Source organism: Puccinia triticina, chromosome 6A (assembly GCF_026914185.1).
Source record: "Puccinia triticina chromosome 6A, complete sequence".
Taxonomy (NCBI): domain Eukaryota; kingdom Fungi; phylum Basidiomycota; class Pucciniomycetes; order Pucciniales; family Pucciniaceae; genus Puccinia; species Puccinia triticina.
The window spans coordinates 7797126-7822434 of NC_070563.1; the positions used below are offsets into that span (position 1 = coordinate 7797126).

At 47.2% G+C, this 25309-nt stretch overlaps 2 protein-coding genes across 2 annotated transcripts; both read left to right on the plus strand.

Moving 5' to 3' along the window:
- Positions 1-13759: 13759 nt before the first annotated feature.
- Positions 13760-16909, plus strand: PtA15_6A894 (uncharacterized protein; the record flags this gene model as incomplete). Its single annotated transcript, XM_053170646.1, has 8 exons — positions 13760-14042; positions 14290-14927; positions 15024-15107; positions 15195-15363; positions 15435-16017; positions 16122-16477; positions 16598-16781; positions 16864-16909. 8 exons carry the CDS (start codon positions 13760-13762, stop codon positions 16907-16909), a joined length of 2343 nt encoding a protein of 780 aa, XP_053021817.1.
- Positions 16910-17721: 812 nt separating this feature from the next.
- Positions 17722-18350, plus strand: PtA15_6A895 (uncharacterized protein; the record flags this gene model as incomplete). The annotated part of the gene is made up of 4 exons (XM_053170647.1): positions 17722-17892; positions 17972-17993; positions 18087-18223; positions 18318-18350. 4 exons carry the CDS (start codon positions 17722-17724, stop codon positions 18348-18350), a joined length of 363 nt encoding a protein of 120 aa, XP_053021818.1.
- Positions 18351-25309: the final 6959 nt, after the last annotated feature.

The window sequence follows — 25309 nt, forward strand, 5'->3', positions numbered from 1 at the left end:
AATTTTTAAGCTCTTCAGCTCATCGCAATAGCATCAAGGGATTTTTTGATTGGTTTTTGAAGAAAGAGGCAAGCCTCAAGACCACCCTCTTCTTGTGCGGTGCCTGGCCCCGCAGGTCCGAGCGGGGAAATTTGCTTTTCCCTTTATTCTCCTTTGATTTTTTGTTCGAGTGATTCTCTTCAATAACGGAGTCGATAGAAAGACAGACAGGATGCATTCGCATCCATCGATGGTCGGAACCTCATATGTAGCTCGCATAAAGAGCGAGCTACAGCCTCTCAAAGTTCAACCAGATTTCCGCCCGATGCTCTCAGGCGAGCACCCCCGCTTTGGGTATAAGTCCCTCCCTGCGGTCGGCCCCCCCCCCCCCCCCCCCCCCCCCCCCCCCCAGCCACACGCAGAGGAGGGACTTAGTTAAGTTAGACAAAAATTCTTCTTAATGCAATTGGAACCATGGTTTGCTCTCAAGAACCTGGCAAAACAAACTGGAGCGATTTTATCCTTGGCCAGGTATGTGTTGTGATTCTTTTGGGACTGACTCTCAATCTCCTGCTTCATCAACTCATCCCAAACTGAGTTTATGTTTTGTTCTTCAGGCCCAGAAAATCCTTAAGGTCAACAAGGAACGCGACAAGCCTTGAGGATTGTACTACAGCTCCACGAAGATCAAGCCAGACTTTTTCAGCGAGAAAAACCGAGCGGCCAGGGACAAGCAAATGACGGACAAAGAGCATCCTTTTCTTTACAGACTCCTCAAGTCCAAAATTATGCACCAATCAGCTGTTCAAGACAAATATTCCGACGGCGAAGACGATGACAAGGATGACGCTGACTCGCTGCGGGGCCCCTTTGACGAACCTGCTGAACTTGACGAGGACACTAAAGCTGCGGCTAAGATCCATCATGCCCACGTAGTAAGTCAACTTATTAACCTGATTTGCCTTTATTCAATGTTAATAAATCTTTTTGTTGCATTTTTATCTGTCCTGCAGGTAGCTAAAACAATGTGTTCAATGCTCACATTTGCATCCAACCAGCGCAAAAATGCAATGCAGTTGGAAAATTCAATAACCTTTGTAGCTTGCGGAATCCTTGACCGGGTCAACAAATATCTCAATTTTATCGGATTAAGCTCCTCTCGTCAGACTGCTCATTTGGCGTTGCGCACGCTTGGAAGGAAAGCCAAACAAACAATTAAGAACCACATGAAACTAGGTCCTCCATTGTCTCCAAACTTCTGCCCACTGATTTGCATAGACAACCTCGATTTCCAAGAAGCAGTCCACGTCAAATCAGTCAACAACCAAAGCAGTATGTTCCACGGGACCTGGGGGTACCTCCATCATCCCAACCCCGCAATACTAGCTAGCGTTGATCCAAAAGACCTAACCATTGAAGCTTACAAGATGGCCATTGCAAATTCTGCTGAGGAAACGATCTCACCCGGGAAATTTGTCTTAACCAAGGAGGAAAGTTCCCACTATTGATCAGTATTGAAGAGTCAAGTAGCTAGTGTTTTCATTACCTACATTGCTGAGGCAACGGATAAAACACCGATCATCCCACTGAAGCCACCTCCAATCAAAGTTCTAGACACTCAGAAGCCAGACATCACCATGCTCAAGCTGATGATTGCATCCAACAACAGCTCCGAAGGAGTTGGCAAAGTACTTGAAGGGCTTGCACGACAAAGCGGACAGACACCTGCAACATTTGCGTCTAGACTCATGATCCTCAAAGGTGATCTAGGCACCTGTCTAAACTTCAGCAGCTTAAAAGCACAAAGAAAACCGAACAATCTTCCGGAGGAAAGTATGTCAAATATTTTCATTCTACTTGGTGGGGCACACACACTCTGGAATGTTGCGCAGGCGATCATTTCCCTGCACTTTGGTGACAGCTTGGATTCTAAAGACCTTGGATGCTGGCACTTCTTTGAGGCTCTTGGGGTGAAATAAAATCAAGTCCTCAACAAGAAGGACTTCTCACTGATGCTTGTGCAGGTACAGAAGGTCCAAGAAGCAACAATTGCTTATCTGATCCTGTATGATCCTGTACTCTTCTTTTCCTTGTTTTATCATCTGTTTTTTTCTGTTGGCTTATTGACACTTGATTGCCCAATTCATTTCATTACTTCAGGTTGATTATGGGGAAGCAGACAGATGCTTTCCCCAAAGAAAAGCTTTCCATGAAAGCAAGCAATATTGTTAGCATAATTGATTCAGTCTACAAAAAGTTTCTTTCCCCCCAGGCCCTTTTGAAAGCAAAGAATCCCAAAGCGCCATGCCTTGCAAACATGCTACTCCGCCTGCGTGATTTCTCTAGTTTTGTCGAATGTAACCGGGCAATGAAAGCGGGCAATATCAGGCGTGTATTGAATATCTGGAAGAGATGGTCGGTTATGGCCATGGGAATCCAAGGTCTCACAAGCTATGCAATTGACCTGCCTCAAATGTATCTATTACTCACAAAAGTACTTCCCCCCTGACTTTGATTAGTCCTCAAGCATTCCCTTCTCATTTCTCCATCAGGTAGGCCAAATCATTTTTTGGCTAAAGACTTTTACCTAGAAAATCAAAAATTCTTCTTGAAGTACTTCTATAATAACACGGGCATGGGCACAAAGATTGATTGGCTGAAAGATGAGTACTCCCTTGCCATCCCTGTTGTAAGTAACTCAATATTATTCCTTATTTGAACAGTTTATTAACAAAATCCCTCCATCTTCAACAGCTACGTGCGCTCCTGGACTCGCTTAACAAACAATGTGGTCAAGATCATATTTATCAGTCGCACAAGAACACTATTTCAATGCCTTCAATGCTTGGCTTCATCAAAATGGACAATCAGTACAATATTTTCTGTACCTCCGCCAAATCAAATCGAACAAACAAAAAGGAGGTGGTGGACATCTACAGAAATGGGTTCAAAGTGATGCAATCGGATGTGAAGAAAGGAAGCACCAAAATGAATTGACTACGCCCCGCAACCACCCTCCACAAGCAGACTATTGATGATACAGAGGTTCTTGACAACAATGGGCAAGTTCACAACAAAGAGGATGATGTTGTGTCTTGAGTTTGGTCAGATATAGGTATAGTTGTGGCTTTAGATTTTGGGGTTCTCAAATTGCTAACTCTTTCTCTGTTGCAATTAATTTCAGTCAAAGGAAGGACTATTGTCGTGTCTTCAGTCGGCCCAAGATCTATTGTTGTGTCTTCAGTCGGCCCAGGTTCCGGTCCAGTATGTTTCTCTCAAAGTCTTTCTGCATTATCCCTTTTGTATTGCTCTAGAATCACTTGATCATCTAGCCATTTCAACCTCTTCCTTTCTCTCTCTATCTTGGCCTTTGTTGGAGGTTTTTTTGACTTTGAGGTGTCCACTTCTGTAATTTTCCTTTTTTGAGTGTGATTTCCCCGGCCTCCTCTTATGTAATCCTGGTAAGCATTTCCAGCGCAATATATATTGATTACGGTTTGTTCCAAATGCTTCATCTGCCCATCAATCATCTCTCCACCAATAACTCGAGTGATTTCCATCAGGGGTAGGCCTCTTTTGATAGCAAGCGCAAACGCTCTTGCTTGCTGGATCTCAAAAATCTGTTCAACATGCACTTCTGCTGTATCCACATTGAATGTTTCCTCAAACAACCGGCCAAACTCTGCCACCAGCTGATTAGCCAGTTCTTCCAGGACCGGCGCAAGCAGAGCTTTGGTTGATCCAAGCCGGTACGTCGGCCGTTGAGATTCTCTTGCATAAATTGTGTTCAGAGGATTGTCTGGTAAGTCTTCCCCTGTTTCCATGTACTGATCAAAGTTTGACGTTTGGAATCTTTGAAAATTATCCAAAACACTCAATACCTTTGTTGGCTCACAGTTGGAACACAAACATGCAGGGAACATCATCTCCCTTTGGCGCGCACGTTCTTGGATCACGTTGGGATCCTCACAGGATAATGGTACATATCCAACCCTGGAAAAATGTAACAATATTGTAAGTTTATCTTCTCTAGAAATTGACGCCTCTAGGTGGAATATCTTACATGTCATCTATGGCAAAACAAATTTGCAAGCAGACCGGAGTGATTGCCAGAGCATCCATCCTCTCACCATTGGTTTGTCAAGTAGGTGTAGTGAATTCTTCAACCCTGTTCTTACCAGATCTGCGATTTGGCTCAACAAACAAAATGGCCAATCCATTCTATCCCCCTCTCCCACAGCAACCAATCAACTGACAGATGGATGCGGGATCCCCTCGTCCAATGTGAAAAACCAATCGAACCCGCTTCCAATTCTGGCCCAGGCCTAGTGCCATCGTACAAAAGATTACAGGAAATTCACCAGCCGCAAATTTTGTCGTGGTCTCTTGCTTTCTCACATCACCCAAACATGCGTGGAACCGCCTAGCAAAGGAACTGTTGGCATCTCCGTGGCCACCTGGGATCTGTTTAGCCTTGTGAATAACCTTCAAAGTTTGCATGGTAAGGTTTTGAGTAGTGGAATAGATCAGTGCTGGTATTATCTCTTTGTTGGGGATGCAGGAACGTGGCCCGTATAGTTGCAGGAGGTCATAACACGACTTTAGCAAATGTTTCATCGGCACCCAAATGATGCAAATCTCCGGTCGGCTGAGCTCCGCATTGCGGTAAGATATAGACTCTTCAGTTATTTTTAGGCTCTCTAGAAACACTGGGTAGTTACGATATGATACATTATTGAGCGTTTTTTCATATCGTAACTAGTCCCGTTACTGCAAACCATCGTTACGGTAATTAGTAACGACAGGAATCCTTAGCATTCCATATTGTATCACAATCTTCTAGTTTTATTTGTTTATTTCTGGGTACCGTAGCGCCACTAACGCGCCATAATGCCCAGTATTGTGCTTTACCCTGGGGAAGTGTTCTACATACCGCTGAGTGTCAGCTTACCCCTGCATTCTTCTATCTGAAATGTTTCGGGCACAGTACCCACACAGTTGTACTGTTGGATTCCGCGGAATCCGACAGTACAACTGACTGTGTTGGGCCTTGGCGCTGCTAATCCCAGCGACTCCCCCCTGTCATTGAAGCTTAGACATTTTTCGAAATCGCGCTCCCCTGTTGCTTGCCAATCACCAGTAAATCCAAACACTCTTGGTTTTTTGAAACTTTGCTATCAGCTTTATCTTCTTAACTGCATCCAAGATGAACCCCAGAACTCAGTCAGAGAAAGGTACCGAAGACCTGGATGCTAGTGGATATGCAACTGACCAGTCTCAACTCCGCCGTTCAAAAAGAGCATCATCGGTGGTTGCGGAGCCAAACATGATTCCAACAGTCTCAGATTCTCGCGCCAGTTTAACGAAATCAGCCAAAACGCCGGCAGCCCCCGCTTCGGAATCTGCTCAGTCAACGGGCCCATCCAAATCAAAAGCTAAGCCCAAGAAAAAGCGAATCATTGAAGACGAGTCCTCTGCAACTGAAGTGGCGCCTGCTATTGTCAGAAAAAAGAAGACGAAGCCCAAGAAACCAAGCAAAAAGGCATCTGTGCGTGTGAATATGATTTCCATTGATTAAACGAGTGGGTGATTAAAGCTTTTGTGATTGATTTGTTTTGAATGTTTTGATTAGGCAAACACGACTGTTGAAGACTATGACTATAGTCAGGAATCAGATGAATCTATCGAAATTCAGCCTTGCGAAGCTAAGAGAAAAATGGAAAAGGAGTTTGATCATATACTTGATTTGATCACGAACCTTTTTGGAAAAAAAATGACAAGCCCAACACTCAGATTAACTACCGCTGCAAATGGTGTAAAACCGTTGTCCGTGCGCACCCAACCTCAAATGGCAACTTGAAGGTCCATTGGGACGGTTCCACTCAGTCGGAAAACAAAAGTGTTGGCTGCGTCAACCGATCAAAAGCCAAGGAAGCTGGTGCAAAATTACCACCCTCCGTTGCCGAACGCAATCTCACTGAAGCTAAGGGTGGGGGTGATCCGAAGCAAACCGTCATTAGTGGATTTCTTCAGGTCAAGCCATCATTTGTCAACCGGGTTCTCAACCAGTTGATTATGATATGGCAGATTCGCCAGGCGCTGCCATGGACACGGATTGAAGATCCGTACCTTCGTGCAGCTTTTCTGTATGCAAACAACAAGGCCATTCTGTTTGCACGACATTGGTCGGCCGATGAGTCAAAGAGACTCTACTCAATGCTGAAAAAAAATGTGTTTGATGATTTAAATGTACGCTACAGTACATGTGCTTGCTATTCGTTAAATTTTGCTTTTTGATACTGATTGGTAGCATGTAATTTTTTCATAAGAACCTTGATACAAAGTTCACCCTTATCCATGACGTATGGACAACAAAGGGGAACAGATTCGCATTCATTGGGGCCGCGTTGGCTTACATCAATTTGGACTGGGAGTACACAGTCCGACATTTAACTCTCAAGATGATTCCATGGAAGCATCATGGACATTTACTTGCACGGCCGATTGCTAGCCTCCTCAACAAAAAAAAACTGTTCCAAAAAATGTTGGCACAGACTACTGATTCCGGTTCAAACAACAACACTATGGCCAGCGAGATGTATAGCTTGATATACGCCAACGAACCACCGGAGACCAGCTCGTGGGATCCGATGACCATGCACGTCCGCTGCTTCTGTCACAAGCTAGCGCTGATTGTGAATGCCGGCCTGGCCTCTTTATCACTGAAAACGCTTCCCCCAGCAAAAGCCAAGGAGTCGGTCCTTGGATTTTTCCCCGTTCTAGGGAGACTTGTCGAGGAAGACGAGGATGCAGTTGAAACTTTATGCTCGGAGTCGTCTGGTTCAGCCTTGGGCGTTGATTTGGACCCAATGGCCACGACAAGTCTGATTGAAGACGATTGCGCTTCTCAAAGCGACTACGGTAATGCTGATGATGAGCTGTCTGATACCAATGTGGCTCCCACTCCCACTCCAGCTTCCGAAATCGATCCTGACGATGAACCAGTCACAGAAAAACATGCAAATACAACCATGCTTCAAGCACTTACGACAAAGTTGGATGTTGTGATCAAAAAAATCACCCGGTCTGCAGCTCAGCGAGCAAGTTTCAATCGCATGGCCAACAAGATGGGTGTTAAGGTGGCGCCATTGATTGCGGGTTACGGGATCCGCTGGAATGTGAAATACGAGAGCCACCGCAAAGCACTTGATGCCCGAGAAGTAATTGACGCACTTCTCAAGGAAGATCAAGCCCAGGAAGAAACCGGGGTATTCGACAACGTGCATTTTTCTCCTCGGGATTGGGTTTGGATTGACAAATTAAACCGCGAGCTTGAGGTGTGTATTCTCAATTAATTTACACAACTTGACTGCCACTGATCATACGACCATTGACAGGTTTTTGTTACGCTTACCGCACAAATGGAAGGGAATCAGCCCACCGGGGCGCACGTGATTCCTAAATATTTGGAGCTTAAGGAGCAGCTATCCGGAAAGCTCGATCGCGCCGAAGAGAAGGACCCATTGTATCCAATGTACTATGCCATGCTCAAGCGGGTTGAAAAGTACTTGGCGGAGGCGATGGACTGTGAGACGCTGCTACTTGCCACTCTTATTCATCCATGCTTTCGGATCCATATTTTTGAACTGGTCTTTGGAGCCAAAAGCAAAGAGGTCAAGGATTGTCTTGAACTTCTCAACCGTTGGTTCCTGGACTTCAAGCAAAAACCAGTCTGCGGCTCAACCTTGGCCGACCCATCCGAGATCACATGTTTAGAAAATACAACAGCACCCGATTCAGACTCCCTCATGTCACGGCTTGCGTCCCGTATGACTCAGCAAACGACTCCGCAGGAAAACAAAATAGAATCTTTCCTCAAAGCCGAACTTGCCTTCAACAGCAAGTCAATTGCCAATAAATCCACTCCTCTGAAGTGGTGGCGGGATCACTGCATGGCTTATCCGACGCTCTCTCGGATGGCACGGGCGTATCTTGGGGTATCTGGGAGTTCGTGTGCAGTCGAAAGACTATTCTCCGCTGCTTCCGATGTCTGCAGCAGCAGCGGTGGCTTGAACCCATCTACAATGACTCGCTGTGTCAGTAGTATGATGTGGCTAAGGGAGCAGGTCCCTCTCACTGGTGATTTTGAGGAGGCCGGCAAAGTTTTAAAATCTTTGGTGCCAGGTCCAAAGAAAAAAGCGCCTGCATGATTTTCGCCGAGTAAAGGCGCATTAATTCCTAAAAGCCTGGCCGCAATGTCTCCGTACAATGGAAAAAAAACAGCCCGATCCTGATGGCGGCCATGCGAGAGGAGCTTCTTTGATTTTCCACTAGCAACCAAGCCCCACACATAAATCATGTGTGCCTCGTCCACCACAACCAACGAAACATGATCCTGGAAGCTCTTGTTGAAAAAAATTCTGGTAAATATTGCATTGTTTAGCAACACCTCAGGGCTCTTCAAAACCATTAGCTCAAATCCAAACAGTAGAAATAATCAATCTACTAACTCACCAGGTAAATGAAAGAATATTTCCCCTTCAATATCTCTTCTTCGACTTCCTAATTCAGGTTCATTTTTGTGAGATTGATTGCTGATATTCCCAGATTTCTTGTTTCCAGTACCTATGTATGTATCACGGTTTAGTTTGTGGGATTTTTGTATTGAATGGACAAAAGTGCTTACCTGATTATTGCCAAGCGAGTCCAAAGGGTTCAATACCAACACGATCGGCTTTTTATATTTGGGAAATAAATCCCAGTACATCTCAGCAATCCGGCTCTTGCCAACTCCAGTTCCGGCAAGGACAAAAGTATTGCGGCGGTTAATCAAATCAATGACGGAATCTAGTTGGACTTCGCCTGGGGTCCATAAAACTTTGCCAATTGGTTCTTCAACATTTCAATTTGCCGTTCTTGGGTCATGTTGGTGATATTCTTTTTCAAGGTAAGTTCACCCGATTTATTGTTGAGCACTTGTCCAGATCCTCCCAACAAAGGTTCTTCTGTGTGGTTGATCAAGACATCTTCAAAGGGTAAGGGGTCTTCTGTAACACTGATAGCATCTGCCGGCGACGTTGAAGGGAGCGTATCCGGCTGATCATTACCGCCAGAAGGTGGATTCATCTGTATGTCCGCCATGGTGATTGTGAATGTTAGGTTCTTCAGGAGTTGTGTTCCGCTTTTTTTCCCTGACTTGGACTTGCCTTCAATCAGTGTTTACCGAGTTGGACTCAGTAATATATGTAGCTGTTATTAATGATTGCTTAATTTTCTTTAACTCAGCATTTTTTCATTAATTAACCTTAGTCATCATCATATGTGATGTTCTTCATTATAATAAATAATTTCTTTGTATTTCTTGCAAGCCAGTTTCAAAAATGAAAAAATTAAAAACAACAATAAGAAAAATATGAAAAAATAACTGACATGGCAAACTTTCAGAAAAACAAAACAACAAAAAATTGGGGTGAGGGGCGTAGACGTGAGAAGAGAAACGGTTGAAACCGGGCTCTATATCACACTTGTCTCATGCGAGCTTTGTGTTCTTGCACGTAAGCCTCTCTGGTGAGACTGGGCTGCCGCCCAGACCCACTCACCACAAGTGGCTTAGTTAAGCTCGGCAGAAACCAGACCGTCGACCCCCACCTCATGCCCACCTACTACTGCCTCCAGCGCCTGCTCTGCGCGCTTCCCCCACTGCAATCGCCGCCCTACGGAGCATCATTGCACTCGCTGAGGCAAGAGGCTGCATGTAAAGGGCACAAGCTCAAGATGGCCCTTGACCGCCACCAGTGAGCCCTTGTTGGCGATCCTGCTCAGTAAGCCCCTTCTGCTGCCTAACCTCATCCTCCTTCTCACCAGCAGCTCAAGAACTCATTTGTCCACCACTCGGCCATCAGCCACACCAAGTCCACCAAATGGTGGCTCAAACATCTGCGCACCAAGATGGACTTGCCAACGTGTGAGGAGGGTGAGGTTGAGGGGACTTACAAGCTCATTCTCCCTATTTAATCACCATGAACATGATATATCATCTGCTGTTGTAATATTGTATATAAATTTTGTTTTTAATTTTTGAATTGATCTAATTAATGCAGCAGTTGCTACCCAGTGGGTGGTAGCTTTCAATTCAAATTACTAGCACCAGAAAACCGTGGATGTAGCACACCCCCGTCCAGTGTGGATTCCACCGTTCAATGTGTGGTGGGCCATGCGTGGGCTTGACCCGCCCATCAGGATCACGCTGATTCCTCGGGGAGCCGACCACTTGGGGCTTGGTGATCTATCCGTGAGCCCGACGCTGCCATGGGTATCACGAGGAGTCATCGGGGATTCCACGGACAGCCAAAGGCTCTTGTGGAATCCTCGGGGCCATCACAAGGTGTCCCTGTGATCCATTTGGTGGAGAGCACGTGAACATGTGGACCAGCAGCCGCTGGTCCAACCTCACGCAGGGGCACTACAGGGAATCCACGAGGATTCCTCGGGATATCCTCGTCAAAGGACTCCCCGGGTGTACACTCCATGTTTGCCATGAGGGCCCCAAATTGCCCAGCTGGGTCACCTCAGGGCCATTGGAGGTGCTCTGATGTTGCTTGGGGGGCCTCCAATGTTGCTCAGGGGGCCTCCAATGTTGATCGGACGTGTTTGAATGTTGATCAGAGGTACGATATCTATGGACTTGGTGCAATACACCCATACATATGGGTTTAGCATATGTAAGCTGATATGTATGGCTTTACATTATGTAGTTAGGCCAATGTCTGTAATTTCAGACCCAAAAAAAATGATTTTTTTTTTGGCTGGTCAGAAACCTTAGCCCACTTAGAACTGGAATCTACATCATCCAAAAAGCTCAAAAATGTCATCTACATGACATACTACTCAAATGACGGGACGTACATTTGGCCCGCGTCTCAAATGTATTTTTGCGGGCAAGGCTGTACAGTAGGATGCCTTGCGCAACTTTACACTAAAAATCCCAACTAATATAAAAAAACTGAATACACAGAGTTGTAGGTTCTGTTTTTGCGAGGAATTTGAGCTACTCATCTATCTTGTAGCCAGACAAACAACTCCTGGAGTCCCAAACAAGTGGAGCCTCATTTGGAAGACTTGTGAATTTTTGATCTATTGAAAAGGTCAACAGATTGTGATAGGAAAAATCTGAGTAGACCAAATTGTAGAGAAATAAAAGTAGCACAGGGTCCAGATAGGGCATATTGGTGGAGAGGCTGGGGGAGGAGCTATAAATTTTTTAAAAACCTCTCAGCCAAATGAACTTTCTGCTCCCGCATAAAATTAGTGGTTTAACATTAAGCGGACCGACACGCACCAACCAATTTTTTTTTGGCAGCATTCCTCCCCCTCTGAATTTTTCAACAAACTACAGATACAAAATGACCTGGATCGCTTGGCTCTTTAAGCAATTGGCGCCGAGCAAGAGCCAAGCAATGACCTGCAATCAGGTACAGGCCATGTGCTTTTATACTTTTTCCCCACACCTCAATACATTGTGAAGACTCACCGGTCTTCCCTTTTCCGGTACCTTATTTTAGGCCACCTAATGGCCTTTCCTCTGCCCGCTCTCGGGCTCTCATCTTATTCTTAGCCGCTCTTGGCTATTACTCTTCTTTTATCTCCGCTCTCATCTTATTCCTAGCTGCTCTTGGACATCACTCTTCTTTTATCTCCTATATTGGTCTTATCCGACTAGCTTCTCTACTCAGCAGCCGCTCTCGGCTGCCTACATATATACCTTATTACTCTAACCGGCGCTCTCACCCATGTTGTATCTTGTCTACTTGAATAATCAATAACGTTTGTTTTTGGGCTCAATTGAATTTTCCATGTTTTCCCTGCAAGGTCCTTGCCCTCACTTGGATTAATCCACCAAGTGGCAACCGCGGTGCCATCCTTCCACCACCCCCAAGTAGGAACGGAAGTCCTGCAAGACCTGGAAGGATTTCACCAAATTGTTGCATCTACTCCCCCCGATTCACATTGTGCTTATGTCTTTTGAATGTTGTGTAAAGCGTCCGGTGGGCTGGCAGTGCACGGGCTTCTTCATCCATCCCTTCTTTGGAAGCTGAAGCTGAGCAACAGGTTGGGACATTACAAGTCAAGAACAATAATGCTGTGATTACCCCGACCTTGCATGAAGTCGTAGCTGTTGGCGCGGTTGGCCCAAGTGGCTCTCCACTGGAAGTAGTCCAAGTGACTGGGGATTCTCCTACAACATCCCAAAAAAGAGCTAAAGCTCCTGCCAGCAATGCTCAAAAGCGAAGAAGACATGGCCAATAGGAGTTGTCTGCGTACTTTTTGACCTGGTTAGATCTGCTGACATTGAATCTTGAGTTTTTTTCTCCTCTACAAGGAATTCTTAGTTTGGCAACGCTTGCCTCACTTATTTATGATCCTTTCCCCTTGACATGTGTGACAATTACCTTAAGCAGTAATAACTCTACCTCTCCCCTAGCTTTGATCAAACGTTCCCACGAATCCTGTATCCGCTAATATCCTCTCTTAGCATGTCTCCCAACTTTTGGAACTTCTAGCGCTTGCCTTGAGAAAATGGCCTGACCTCTCCAATAAAACCTCCATTAAAAATCTTGTTGAATCTTGTTCTACAATGTGGTCATAATTATTTGTGAAGAGCTGTTAGTTAAAAACAGCCCTCAACTAAGGCTGGTGTTGCTTTAATGTGTTCCTTACGTGAAATACCACTAGGTTTCAAGCAGAAGGGTAACCACAACCATATCATGGAACTTCTTTGCCTTAATTAATGCTTTGTCATGTGACAGCATCAAGACAGTACTCTGAGGGCAAGGATAAATTCATCTCTGCAAAGCGCACTGCTTCAAGTGGAACAAAGATATTTCCTATAACATATCATTGTAGTCAATCACAGTTTATACTAACATGTGAGGACAAACAATAGGTGTCAGCTTTACATGGTTAAAGCGGCTGGGTCTGAATGAAGTTCAAACCAACACCTCCCCTTGCACTTAAAAATAGATGAATAGCAAAAGGGTTGCTTGGAGGAGGGGTTAACTGGGACAAGGATGAAGCAACATATATGAAGCTTTGTCACAAGTGAAATGTCCTGAAAATTTGGCTGTTTTCAGCCAGGAAACCCCCTGTAAATAGGGGTAATGAAAATGTATGGTTTTTTTGGCAAAAAACCCATAATGGTATGAATGGGGTTTCTTGGCCTCATTTGTAAGGACTTCAAGTGGATAAAGTTTTTCCTGGGTAAGGGAGGGTAGCAACTAAGATGTATGAAATTCCTGAGAATGCACCAAAAAAGCCCCCCCCCCCCCCGCCCCTCCCCCTCAGAAGCACACCTTGGCTTACTTTTGGTGCCCCCAAGTTTTTTCTTTTATTACACCATTAGTCACAGGGCAGCGGAGCCGCCCATGAAACCTAGTTTGGGATAATGCGCAAGTCCCTCCCTGCGGGAGGGGCGGCTTCGCCGCCCCCCAGCGCTCCCACCAGGGGGGACTTGTGTTAAGTTAGCGTCAGAGTGCACCCGTAGGTTGTCAACTTTGGAAGCTGTCACTTGACCGCTGAAAGGCCATGTGACAGCTGATCGGTCAAACTCTGTACTCTACTCGGCCCCGTTGCGGCTGGCTCTCAACGTTTCCCGACACCTTAACTTGGCCAACTATCGACTATCAACTATTCGCATCTGCAATCGATCATCTCGTTAGGACCTAGAAAAATTAAACTTCTCAAATCGCTTGGTCGGTCACTCTTGAAAGGATCCGGCAATCCGATGAGTTTTAAGTTTGGCGCCTTCTCCGGCCCATCGGCTGGTGGAACAGGCTCGTCTTCAATCGGTGGAGGAGGTGGTCTTTACGCCGGGATATCTTTGGGTGGATCGAATCCAGCCAAGAAAACGACGGATGAGCCTATCGAAAACTCGGCCTCCGACTCTGCTCAACCAACGACAGTATTGGCCCCCAACACAACTGGCACCAATATCGATCAGGACGAGCAATTGGGCAATAATAATAACCCAAATGATGATACCAAGAAAGATGACGAAAAGTCTAAAGGTGAACCCATATCCATCTTAAACGTCCATTCTCCATGCATCTTTACTCTTAAAGCGGTACCTCCTTCTCGCTCCGATTTCCTTCCGGCCCGCTCCCCCCTCTTGCGCCTCCGCAATCAATGAAGAACATATCAAAATATATCAAAATGCAGTCCTCTCACACCACGATTCTCGTATAAACTCTTCAGCCACCTTAAAAATTCTGGCATATTTTGTTTTTGGACTGCTTGCTAATCTATGAGCATCAGCTTCTTCATGGTCTTCTTCCCTCCGATTCGCGCCGGTGATTCGAAAACAGCCCGCAAAATCAACTACCAAGCCTTTCGCGGTACCATTCTCCGCCACGGTCTCAGTTACCGCCAAGTCCGGTCTCGCCGCTACTGCTTTTGCACCTGATGACGATCACGAAGTCGCCCCAAGTAATCCAACTAGCCGCACGATGCACATTCCTGGCCGTGCCAAGGCGGCTCTCAATGCACCAGCGCCAGCACCTCCGACCTCGAAGGCTCCCAGTGTATTTGCGCGGAAAGGCGGATTTCTTGCGGCACACGCCCCCGAGCGTATTCCTGGAAGTTCCAACGCCACTGGCGCATCCGCGGGTACTCTCAACGCATCAACCACCGTTGAGAAAGTTGACTCTAGCATTCCGGGTTTCAAGCATTCATTTCCGGCAATGCTTGCTCAAACAACAACCTTGAAAGGACTAGTACCCTCCAATAACTCCGGGAATTCTAATAAGCTCCTGAAAAAGAAACTGGAACAACCTCCGCCTCTTACCTTACCCGACGATGAGTTTGGGACAGGTGGGGGTGGCGATGTCAATGGATTTGGACAGTCAGAGGCCGGTCGCAAATTGGCCCTGAGGGCTGCTAGAAACTCCAAAAAAGTACGCCATCCTATGAATTTCTTAACACCGGGACAAACGATGTCCAAGGGGCTAAAATAGCTAGCTGGTGGATGATAATCTAATTGATGATTCAAGTCCAAGAAGAAGGGGAAAACCCGTGAAGTAGACCCCGCAATCTTGTTCATGGAAGATTATGACCCGGCTCGACCTAATGATTACGTTAGTCTCTGTTTTCAGATTTGGTCAAAATCTTCCAATCTCAAAAAGCTGATCACTTCCTCCTCCATGGTGCTTTGACCACGTCAGAATGAATGGATGAACTTTATCAAGCGCCGACGTGAAGAGCGCCGCGAAGCCTTACGACTTGAACGCCAGCGTCAACAGCGCCAAGAGCGGGACGAAATGTCTGAGAGTTCGTACTACAGCTCTGATGATGATGGCAGCGGTAGTGATGATGCCAGAGCGGCTCCTCGAAGTAAGCGATGCATTTCTACTTTTCTAATGGATTGGATAGCACTTACGTGACTTCGTCCAATTTCGTAATAGCCAACTTCTTTGCACCACCTCCAGAGTATAATGAATCTAGCACGAAGGATGAGAACACCCAACGCCCTTCTTCACTGGGAACGCTTCCTTCGATGCCACGCGCCGAAACTGGAGACGAGGCTTATGCTCGTCGAGTAGCCTTGTCTCAAGGCATTCCTTATAACCCCCCACAGCATATCACGGGCACTGAAATTGGTATGGCTGAGTCCGGTACATCAGCAGAGCCGCCGCCAACGAGCGCTGGACCAATTGTATCCGTTGCTGATGCTCAGGCACGTGCAAAGTTTATCGCGGAACGTCTTCAAAGATTACAAGACTCCAACAATGGGGGACCCGGTGTTTCGCCAATACCTGGTAACGATTCACCCGGAGCCCCTCCATCCATACCGCCCCAACTAGCATCTGATCCGCCTCCGACAATGTTAGAGGCTCAAGCTAAAGCTAGGATGATTGCAGCCAAGCTTGCCGCTCTCAATGGTGCAAAACCTTCAGCAATCAATACTACTGGGCTGCAGCAGACGATTCCACAGCCTAACCAAGCATCTGGTTTAATGGGGCCAACCGCTGAGGCACCGAACAAAGCGTTAGTATATCTTCACCATTATCATTGTCCATATGATCCCTGCAAGCTTGTCCAAATTTGGACAACGAAGTAAACCACTGATTACTGCTGACCTTCTCGACTAGTCCGGGCCAGCCCGACTTCGCCCGGCGATTGATGGATAAGTACGGCTGGAAAGAAGGACAGGGATTAGGAGCCAATGAATCAGGCCGAACGAGCATCCTGACGGTAGCAGCCGCCCCCTCGGCCCCTGGCGGCAGCAAAAAGCGCAAAGAGAATCCTGGTGATCTCGCCATGCCTGGGGCGGCGGGACCGCAAAAGATCGGATCGATGGCCAAAGGAAGAGGTGTGGTGATCGATGAGGCGAAATCCCAGAGAGATCTGGAAGAGAAGATCCGGTACGGGGAGCCGACCCGGATCGTCTATCTGACGAATGTCGTAGCGGTTGAGGAGGTGGATGATGAGTTGGCAACAGAAATTGGTCAGTCTTTTGTGTGATTATCAAATCTTTTAGAATTTACACCACTGTTCTCGTAGATTGTTTTACTCCATACTATTTTATTAAAATACCCACTTTATTCGTCTTTCAACTTGTCAACAGCTGAAGAAGCAAGGAAACATGGGATCGTGGAAAGGTGTTTTGTTCGAATCGTTCAACGAGGCGATAGCGCTGATCCCTCGGAGAAAGTCCGAGTGTTTATCGTGTATTCCGGATTAGTTGGCGCCTGGAAAGCTGTTAAAACGTTTGATGGTAGATTTTTTGGCGGTCGAAATATTCGTGCTAGGTTTGTTTGATTTGATTCTCGGCTTGAATTAGATATGATTTATCTTTGCTGGTTTTACTGACCTCCAATATGTTGGTTCTAGATTCTTTTCGGAGAACTCGTTCACCTTGGGCGATTGGGACGCTTGATCAACAGCAATATCGAAAGCAACAGTTTATCATTTTCTTTTGGTCTCGGCACGCATTCTTGTTCATGTTTTTTATGTGTTATCCCCAGTGAAAAGGAAAATAGTGCAACTGCTTTGGTTGTCGGATACCCTTTCTACGTGTGTTCCTATGCAGGCAGCTCGTTTTTTTCTTCTTTTTTTGCATTCACAACCACGTGCCAGGCATGTGGCGAGATTGAAAAAGCGCTGCATTATTCTCTTTGGCAAGTCGTCCCCTGTGCAGGTTCAACCGGGCGATATCTACTCCCTTTGGATTTCCCGGCTCGATGTGATTAGTGTGCTGTCTCAGATTAGTGGGTTGATGATTTAGTCAGTAGAGGGAATGGAGCCTTCGAACAATCAGGTTTGGCAGATGTACAGGTGGTGATATTGAGACCCCATCATCCAGGGTCCAACTCAGAGGGTAATATAGTACTCTTCATACAAGCACTGCCGGGATTGAAATACGTCCAATTGATGGCAGTTTGAACAAGCCAACCCACCAATTTTTGACTGCCTCTTGGCCTCCTTGATTTTGTATAATCTTCCCACCTCCTCAAGCTGGTGCAACAGCAAATGTTTTTGCAACTACATACATAAATATGTACATAAGTCCCATCTGTCCCGTGGACCCCGAGTACACGATGTCGGCTCGACCGGATCGAGTAGCGCAAGTCTTCCTGCTCCGGCCGAACGAGCCTCCCCGAACCTCCAGCCTCCTCCCTCTCCTTGCAAACGAACACCCAACGACTCACAACTCACCACCGGCACCATCAAGCATCGACCAGCATCAAGATGACTAACTCAAACTCATCAACATCCTCTTCCCCACCAGCCACATCATTCACCGAGGTATGCTCGAACGTGGCTAGTGCGATCACCCAATACTTCACCCCAACGGTGGTGGCCGAAGCCAAGGAAGCCACCGAGGAGGAGGAGGAGGAGGAGGAAGATGAACCCGAAGATGTGAGTGTCTCTCTGTCTACAATCCTGATTGATTTTACCGCGGACTGCTTCTGACCATCGGTTTTGATATTCTAAAAAGCCTGCTCCAGCAATCCGAGAGGGTAAGCGTCTTTCTTCGGAATAAGTGATCGCTCTTTTAGCGTGGAAGACATGGTGCTGATTTGGCCAACAATCCCTTGTTTCTTTTTTGATAGAATGTGCGGAATCCAAGTGCTCGAAATACAAGCGCCACTTTGATCACTGCCAAGAACGAGTTTTAGGTGGCAAGGGTGACAAGGGAGAAGATTGCGTGGAAGAGCTCTTTCACTTGATGCATTGCGTTGATGAATGTGTACGTTGACGATCTGTTGTACTAAGTGCTCACAAATGCATTCAATAGTGCTTGAAGACCTGACTTGAGATCTCTTTATTTACTTTCATTTTAGGCTACCCCGCAAGTTTTTAGCAAATCAGTTTAGACTTGTCAACCGACGTCCATTTCCAAAAGTCGGGTTAACATCCATCCACCCCTAGCTCGAGAAACTTTTGGATTGGCGTTCTACTCGTCAATGGCATCTCATTTAGAATCTTTTTTCCTCTAGAATCACTGGATTCCAGCCAGCTTGATAGAAGATCGACTTGCCCATCTCAATGTGCCACAACCTTTTGGCAGCTTTCTAGATCTTGTACAAATATTCCTTTTTGTTGTGGCACTGGCTTAGGTCTTGACTGTGACACCTGTCACAGACCATACAGTTCTCTTTCCTCACTGATTGAGCAAAGTATCCCTAACTTAAAGTCTCTCCCAGATGGAGGCCTTCGGCTTCCCTCGGGAGGGACTTGCCTTACAGGCAATTTTGGCCTGAGAGTTATGCCCAAAATCCTTGCCTTTTTGTGCTAAGGTCCCTGTATGGTGCTGTCTTTTTGTAATCACCCTGTGCCGGACTATTTTTGGTGGATTTTTGAAATTAGTCAATCAAGCCAGAACAACCCTCATCTGGTGCGTTGCTTGAGTCCAAGCACAGCCAGTTTATGTTTGGCTTCTTTATCCTTTCTTTTTTGTTTGACAGGATGTATCAACATTCTGAGCAGACAGAAAGTGAGCCAAGATGCCAGAGCATCTATTGATGCCCTGGTCTACACGCCACGGCCCCCACATTAGTCCCAAGTCCCTCCCTGCGGTCGGCGGCCACTCAGCCCTGCATGAGGGGGAGTTTGTTAAGTTAGATAGTCCATGGAGGACGCGCCGTAGCTGTACATTGTTCAGAGGCTGAGTTCCAGAAGGGTCTCAGCCCTTACTCAGCCGCCTAGGGGAGCCCGACCACGTTGTCCATGCAACTAGCTCCAGGCTCCCCAATGTGTGGGTTGGCTGCGTGAGGAGCCCACTCACGCCTTGGATTAGAAAGGCGTGCCGCAGCCGCTCTTCTGTCCAGGGCGCCCGCGCATTCTTATTGCGGCGGGCCTTGAGTGGCAACTCCTCCGCGAGACAGCTTTAGCGCTTTAGCAGGAGGCTTCTTGAGGAGGGCCTAATGTGAGCCCTATAAACTCGGCTTCTAAGAGCCTGAGACATTAGGTGAGCCCAAACCTCTGGGAAGCACAGACCTGACTCGTAATTTGATTACAATCCAACCACACACATGAGATTACTTTGACAAGATAGCCAAGGCGGACCTTTTCTCTGAAGGAGAGTACACCAGGGAAAAATTGAGGTCACCTGAGAGCAGGTGATGTGAAGAAGACTCTTGTTCAGTCTCCAATCATACTCCAAACCCCATTGAGTGGGACTCCCACCACAAAGGGGTCATTGTTTTTGATAGTGGAGTCTTGCCACAGTAGCTCAGGTGTCTGAACATGTTTTACTAAATGTCACCTGCCACCAGCTGTCATCACATTTTCCCTGGTGGTATGGTCTCAGATAGAGCTTATAGCAGTCTGAGGTCCAGCGACCTAAATAACACAATTGGTTGACTGGTACGCCCATGGTGTGTTGCAGCGAGGCCCCCCCCAACTCGAAATGAGTGTCCCGAGATGCCGTGGAAACCACCAGACGTTAAGGTTGTTTTTAAGAGTGAGACCACCGTTGGGCGCGTAAGGTGGCGGCGTCCTGTCGGCGTGGGGTATCCGAAGAGGCTATCCTCTGGATGCTTGGAGTCCGCTAACCTTCTGAGAACCGCCGCCACAGGGCACAGGGCGCCTTTCACGGGTTTTAGATGCACAAATTGAGGGGCACCCGGTTTTGCCGTCTTTGCGCCTCTCAAAGCCAGGGAGATTGCCAGTGGATTGGACTCGCCTTTGGGGTAGGACAATTGCACGTCTTTCACAAGGAGGGAGGAGGCCGCGTCCGGGGGTGTTGACTTGTGCCAGTACGTTAGCTCAGCCAAGTGGGCCATCCCCCAGAAGGTGATCAAGGCCAAATCAAGAACCGCGCGTTTGAAGGGATCACCGCCTCGCCAGGTGGCGTAGAGATACACCGGATGGTGCAGGTGGATGGCCGATTTGGGGGGGTGGGTGGGAGATTTGGTGTCTAGCCATTCCAAAGAGCATAGAAGGACAATGAATTTTGAGGCGGATTCGGAGGGGTATCTGTGGTCGTAGTAAAGATGCCACACCTTCAAGCCAAATAAGTACCGGGCTACGGTTTTCGCCGTCACCTCCCGTGCGGCCTGCTTGCCCATTGCTCGCCCTGCCCACCAACAGAAATGATAGATGTCTTTCTCTGTTGCCGGTAGGAGGACACGTTTGTCAGAGGTGGTGCGTTTGAAGCGGATATACTTCTTCACGCCTGCGTTGTACGTGAGTAGGGTATTCCATTTCCAGTGGTACAACATGTGTATGTCTAACGCTGTTGGCACCGTGATGGTGCAGCCATTGGATAGAAATGCCGTGATGCTAGGTAGGTGGTATTGGACTGGCATTTCTCGGTGGACTTGGAAGAGGTAAAGGGGGCGCTGCTAGAATTTGATAAGGAGATTTGGGACGGAAGGATATGACAACAAGGGTTTGGAGCCAGTACACCTACAACCAATACCAACAATTTAAAGAAGAAAAGACACGGATCATCATTACACGATGTGTCAATCAACGGGGGAGAGCAGGCTATGCAGGTCAATAGGTAAATCTACATGGATCCAGTTGCTCTTGTGGAGCCTGGAGCGGTCCCCTTGGGAGAGTGCGTCAGCGCGGTTGCTAGCGGAAGTGATCCATTGCGCTTTGATGTCTACTTCCTGGGATATCAGGAGGTCCTGAATGACTTTCCATTCTTTGTTGACTGCTACGTTGCCAGACCTCCGTCTCCCAATGACCAATTTGGTCAATGTATTGTCTGTCTCCACCCAAAAAACCCTACCTTGATGTCTTCCTAGTGACACCAGGATCAGCAAGCCCAGGCAAACCGCTACAGTTTTGAGCCAGGAGATGTTGCGTGGGTAGCTGGGATCTGAGTTCCAACCAGTCTGGATGCAAAATTGGGCCCAGCGTCCGCAGACTATAACACCAATGCCGAAAGAGGTGGAGGCATCACCAACCCAACCTATATTGACTGGATGAGGACAGGCTACCAGCCGAGTAAGTTTCTGGGTTGTTAACGTATCAATCCAACGCTCTACATCATCCAACACGTAGATTGGCGGTTGGCGCGGGTGGTGGCGGAAAATCCAGCTATTCATCCAGCGGTAAAATCCGTTGATGTAACACCGGAGTTGAGGGAACAAGCAAGTGACATGGCCTAGCCTGCCCGCCATGAACTCTACTTTGTCAAAGGTGAAGACCATTCCGGGGGTTAGGAAGGAGCCAGCTAATTGTTTGAGGCATTGTTCAACCTTCTCTTTTGGTAGCCGGATGGTCATCTCGCGACCATTCCAGATAAAACCTAGGAACTTCTGTTTGTCTCCGAAGGGGGAGTACTTAGTTTTGTTAGTTTGTACCCCTAGCACCCCAGACCTGTCGGCCACTTCGTCCATATCTACCTGTGAGTCAATCTCTTTCACAAACAGGTTGTTGTCCACCCAACGGAAGATGGTGGTCAAGTTGAACTCGTGTAGCATAATCAGTTTCCAGGCGTCTGCTGGCCAGAGCCGCAACCCGCTACACCGCCAAATGTGATCCGAGTGTCCAATAACAGTTTATTGTCAAAAGTGAGGGTAAAGAGATATGGCCATTGCTCTGGGGCCGTGGGAATTTGGCGATACTCCTTCTCCCAGTCAAACAAGGCAAGCTGGCATGGCCTCTTGCATGACCTGAAGAATGCGGCAACGACTTTGAAGTTGTCCCAAGTCGTCGTGAAGTTGAGCTTGTTGACGAAAGAGTTTACCAAAGGGATCCTGGGGTCTGACCTTGGAAATGACAGGTCGTTTATTGGGCATACTGAGCCGTCTCCGTTCGCCACTGCTCCTAGAGGGCTGGAACGGAAGAAGGGAAAAACTTTGGACACTTGCTCGTGAGTATAGGGCCCGTACATCCTCCCTGTGGCTAATTCAGCAGCGAAGGACTTTTCTATCTTCTCCCTTGCAAGCGTAGCGGAAGAGTGATTGGGCAGGGTCCACCATCTCATTGGTGGTGACAGGGTGTGAGGAGGGATGCCCTGGTCAAACCCGTTCTTGAATCCATCAAGGACGTCGCTATATTCCGGGAGTAGATTGGCTGAGGACAGGGCATGCTCCCACTCAACTATGTTCATCTTGCAGACGGCATCAGTTGGCCAAGGAGTGTCTGTTGAATTGTACACAGTTAGTGCAGTCTTAGGGCACGGCACTGGGCAAGGTACTTATTGAAATCCAGAGATTGAGTCAACTTACCTGACCGTAATTTACCATTAACTGGTAACACTCTTATCCTCTTAGAGTGGGAGTGGTCTGGCACACGAGTCAATTCAAGTGGGCTAAAAAGTTTAAGGTAATTGCATTATTTGAAATCAAAGGACAAAGGAAAGGAACAACAATGAGTAACTGGTGTCTCAACGGAGCAGGCTCTAAATTGAGATGTTAGATAACAATAGATAATTTGACGGAAAGGAGGACAAAGGAAGGACATTCAAGTGTGAAACAAGAAAACAAAGAATGGGGTGTGGAGTGGGTCTCACATCGGTGCTTGTTGATTGCCGGCACCTCTTTCTCTTTGAGATCTGTTGTTGTTTGGGGCTCCTTGAGTCCTGCCGCCTGTAGGGTTATAGAAAGCTCTATTGCCACCAAAGTAGCCTCTAGAGCGGCCACCTCGGCCCTGAGGATAGTTGCTTTGGGATGAGCCTTCAGATGATGGGGGGGGAGCTGGTGTGAATTTATTGGCGGCTTGTCCTTTTGGGGCTCCTGTTGATGGGTCCCATCTGTTACGGAGGCCTCCAACCACATAGGGATTATCATTGAAGTCTATCTCATTCTTCTTCCTAACATCTGCATACACCTGATCCGCCATGTCTTGACGGAATACTGAGATATTGGGAACAAAGGTTTCATCTCCTATGGTGATGTGGTGTGCAAAGGTGTTGGCGCGCATCTGAATGTTGTACCTGAACGCGGCCAAGAAACAGAAGTTCGAATGAATCCGGTTGCAGTGTGCTTTGTGCGTCAAGAGCCAGTCGGCAAAGATCTTGAAACCATACACATCCCTAACACAAACATGGAATTCTCTGTGTGCCACCGTCCATGCTCCCAACGTTAAGGTCCACTCGCTCGGATATGGATAACCGTAGTATTGGAGACCTTTCTCAGCTGCATTCTTGTCGGATTTGGGCCGGTTCAATGCTTGGTGAGACATTGCATCCGACTGCCACTTGCGGTTGAAGATGGTTAAGGGAATTGGGGCCTTCAGTTCTTTGAGGTTTTTGTCAAAGAATGGGGTAAAGCCAATGCTTCCGTGTTGATTGGAGCAACCGGTTCTAAAGCTTAACCCTTTCTGCTTTGCTTCAATCGAAGTAGCCAAAGCGTTGTTGGGAGCATTGAAGGAAGGAGTAGAGTTTTGTGGGGAAGAATTGTTCAACAAGTTTGACAGAAGGGAAGGTCTGATCATCTGTCTGTTGATTGAGGTCTCAGCAAGGGGGCTTGGGTGTTGTTGACGACTGAGGCCAACATCTTATAGAAGAAATCAGATCTGTCCATATCTCCGTCGTTCTCGGCCTCTACTGCTTTCAACCAGATGGCTTCCCTGTTATCTCCAAAGGTGGGGGGATTCTGGGTTGTCATTGGTCCAGCCACATGTTCTGTGTCGCCTCTGCAATTGATGTCGCCAAGAAGCTTGAGGATCTCTGGATCGCCTTCATTGGCCAGGTCATCTGGGAGTGCTTGTTGGGTTCTAGAAGTGGATTGCTTCTCTGACGGCTTGGCCACCTTCTTTGTGGACTTCTTTGGCTTAGCCAGTGCACTCGTTTTTGCGCGCGTGTTCTTTGCAGGACCGGCGGCGGGCTCTACAGGGGCTGAATCTGATCAAGCCACTCCAGTAAGTCTCTGCTCAACCGGTAAGGGAGGAGTCTGTGAGTCGGTACATACCTTGGGGAACAAGGGCTGCTTCTACAGAAATGGCTTCCGCTTGGGAGTTCTCTATGCCAGCCGGGGGAGTCAACTCCTTGCTGGACTTAGGGTCAGATATGGCTGCTCCAGACGCAAGTGGGCGCGCTTCAATGGGCGTTAAGGCACCAGTGGACTTATCAGTAGAAACCTTCGACATGGAGAACTTTGAGAGAGAATCAGACATGGTGGAGTATTGAGCAGGCGGTGGAAAGATGATGAATGGGTAAACTACCGGTATGGATTTGAATGGTGTAATGGGCAAGTCTTTCATTGGGGAGTTGATTGTGGTGGTGGAGTGATGGTGCAGGCTGTATATCAAAGATTGGATAGGTGAAAAGAGGGGTGTAGACTTCTGCCAGAAAATTTCTGAGAATGAGCAATACGCGCCTGTCGAGGAAATAGCGAATGAATGATAACGAATGAGCAAGACAACCTACTCCATCTGAAGGTTTAAATACCTTTGAGTCCTCTAGGTCTCTTGTAGAGTGGGTGTCTCTCGTGGCCTGGCCTCACTGGTTCGGGTCGACCACGCGTATATCCAAGCCTTTGTAAGCGCGCGCATCTCCTTAGGCAAAACTAGCCAATGTCTAACTTAAAACAAGTCCCCCCTGGTGGGAGCGCTGTGGCTGGCGGCGAAGCCGCCCCTCCCGCAGGGAGGGACTTGTGCATTATCCCAAATTTTACGCAGGAGCAGAAAGTTCATTTGGCTGAGAGGTTTTTAAAATTTTTATAGCTCCTCCCCCAGCCTCTCCACCAATATGCCCTATCTGTACCCTATGCTACTTTTCTTTCTCTACAATTTGGTCTACTCAGATTTTTTCTATCTCAATCTGTTGACCTTTTCAAAAGATCAAAAATGAACAAGTCTTCCAAATGAGGCTCCACTTGTTTGGGACTCCAGGAGTTGTTTTTCTGGCTACAAGATAGATAAGTGGTTCAAA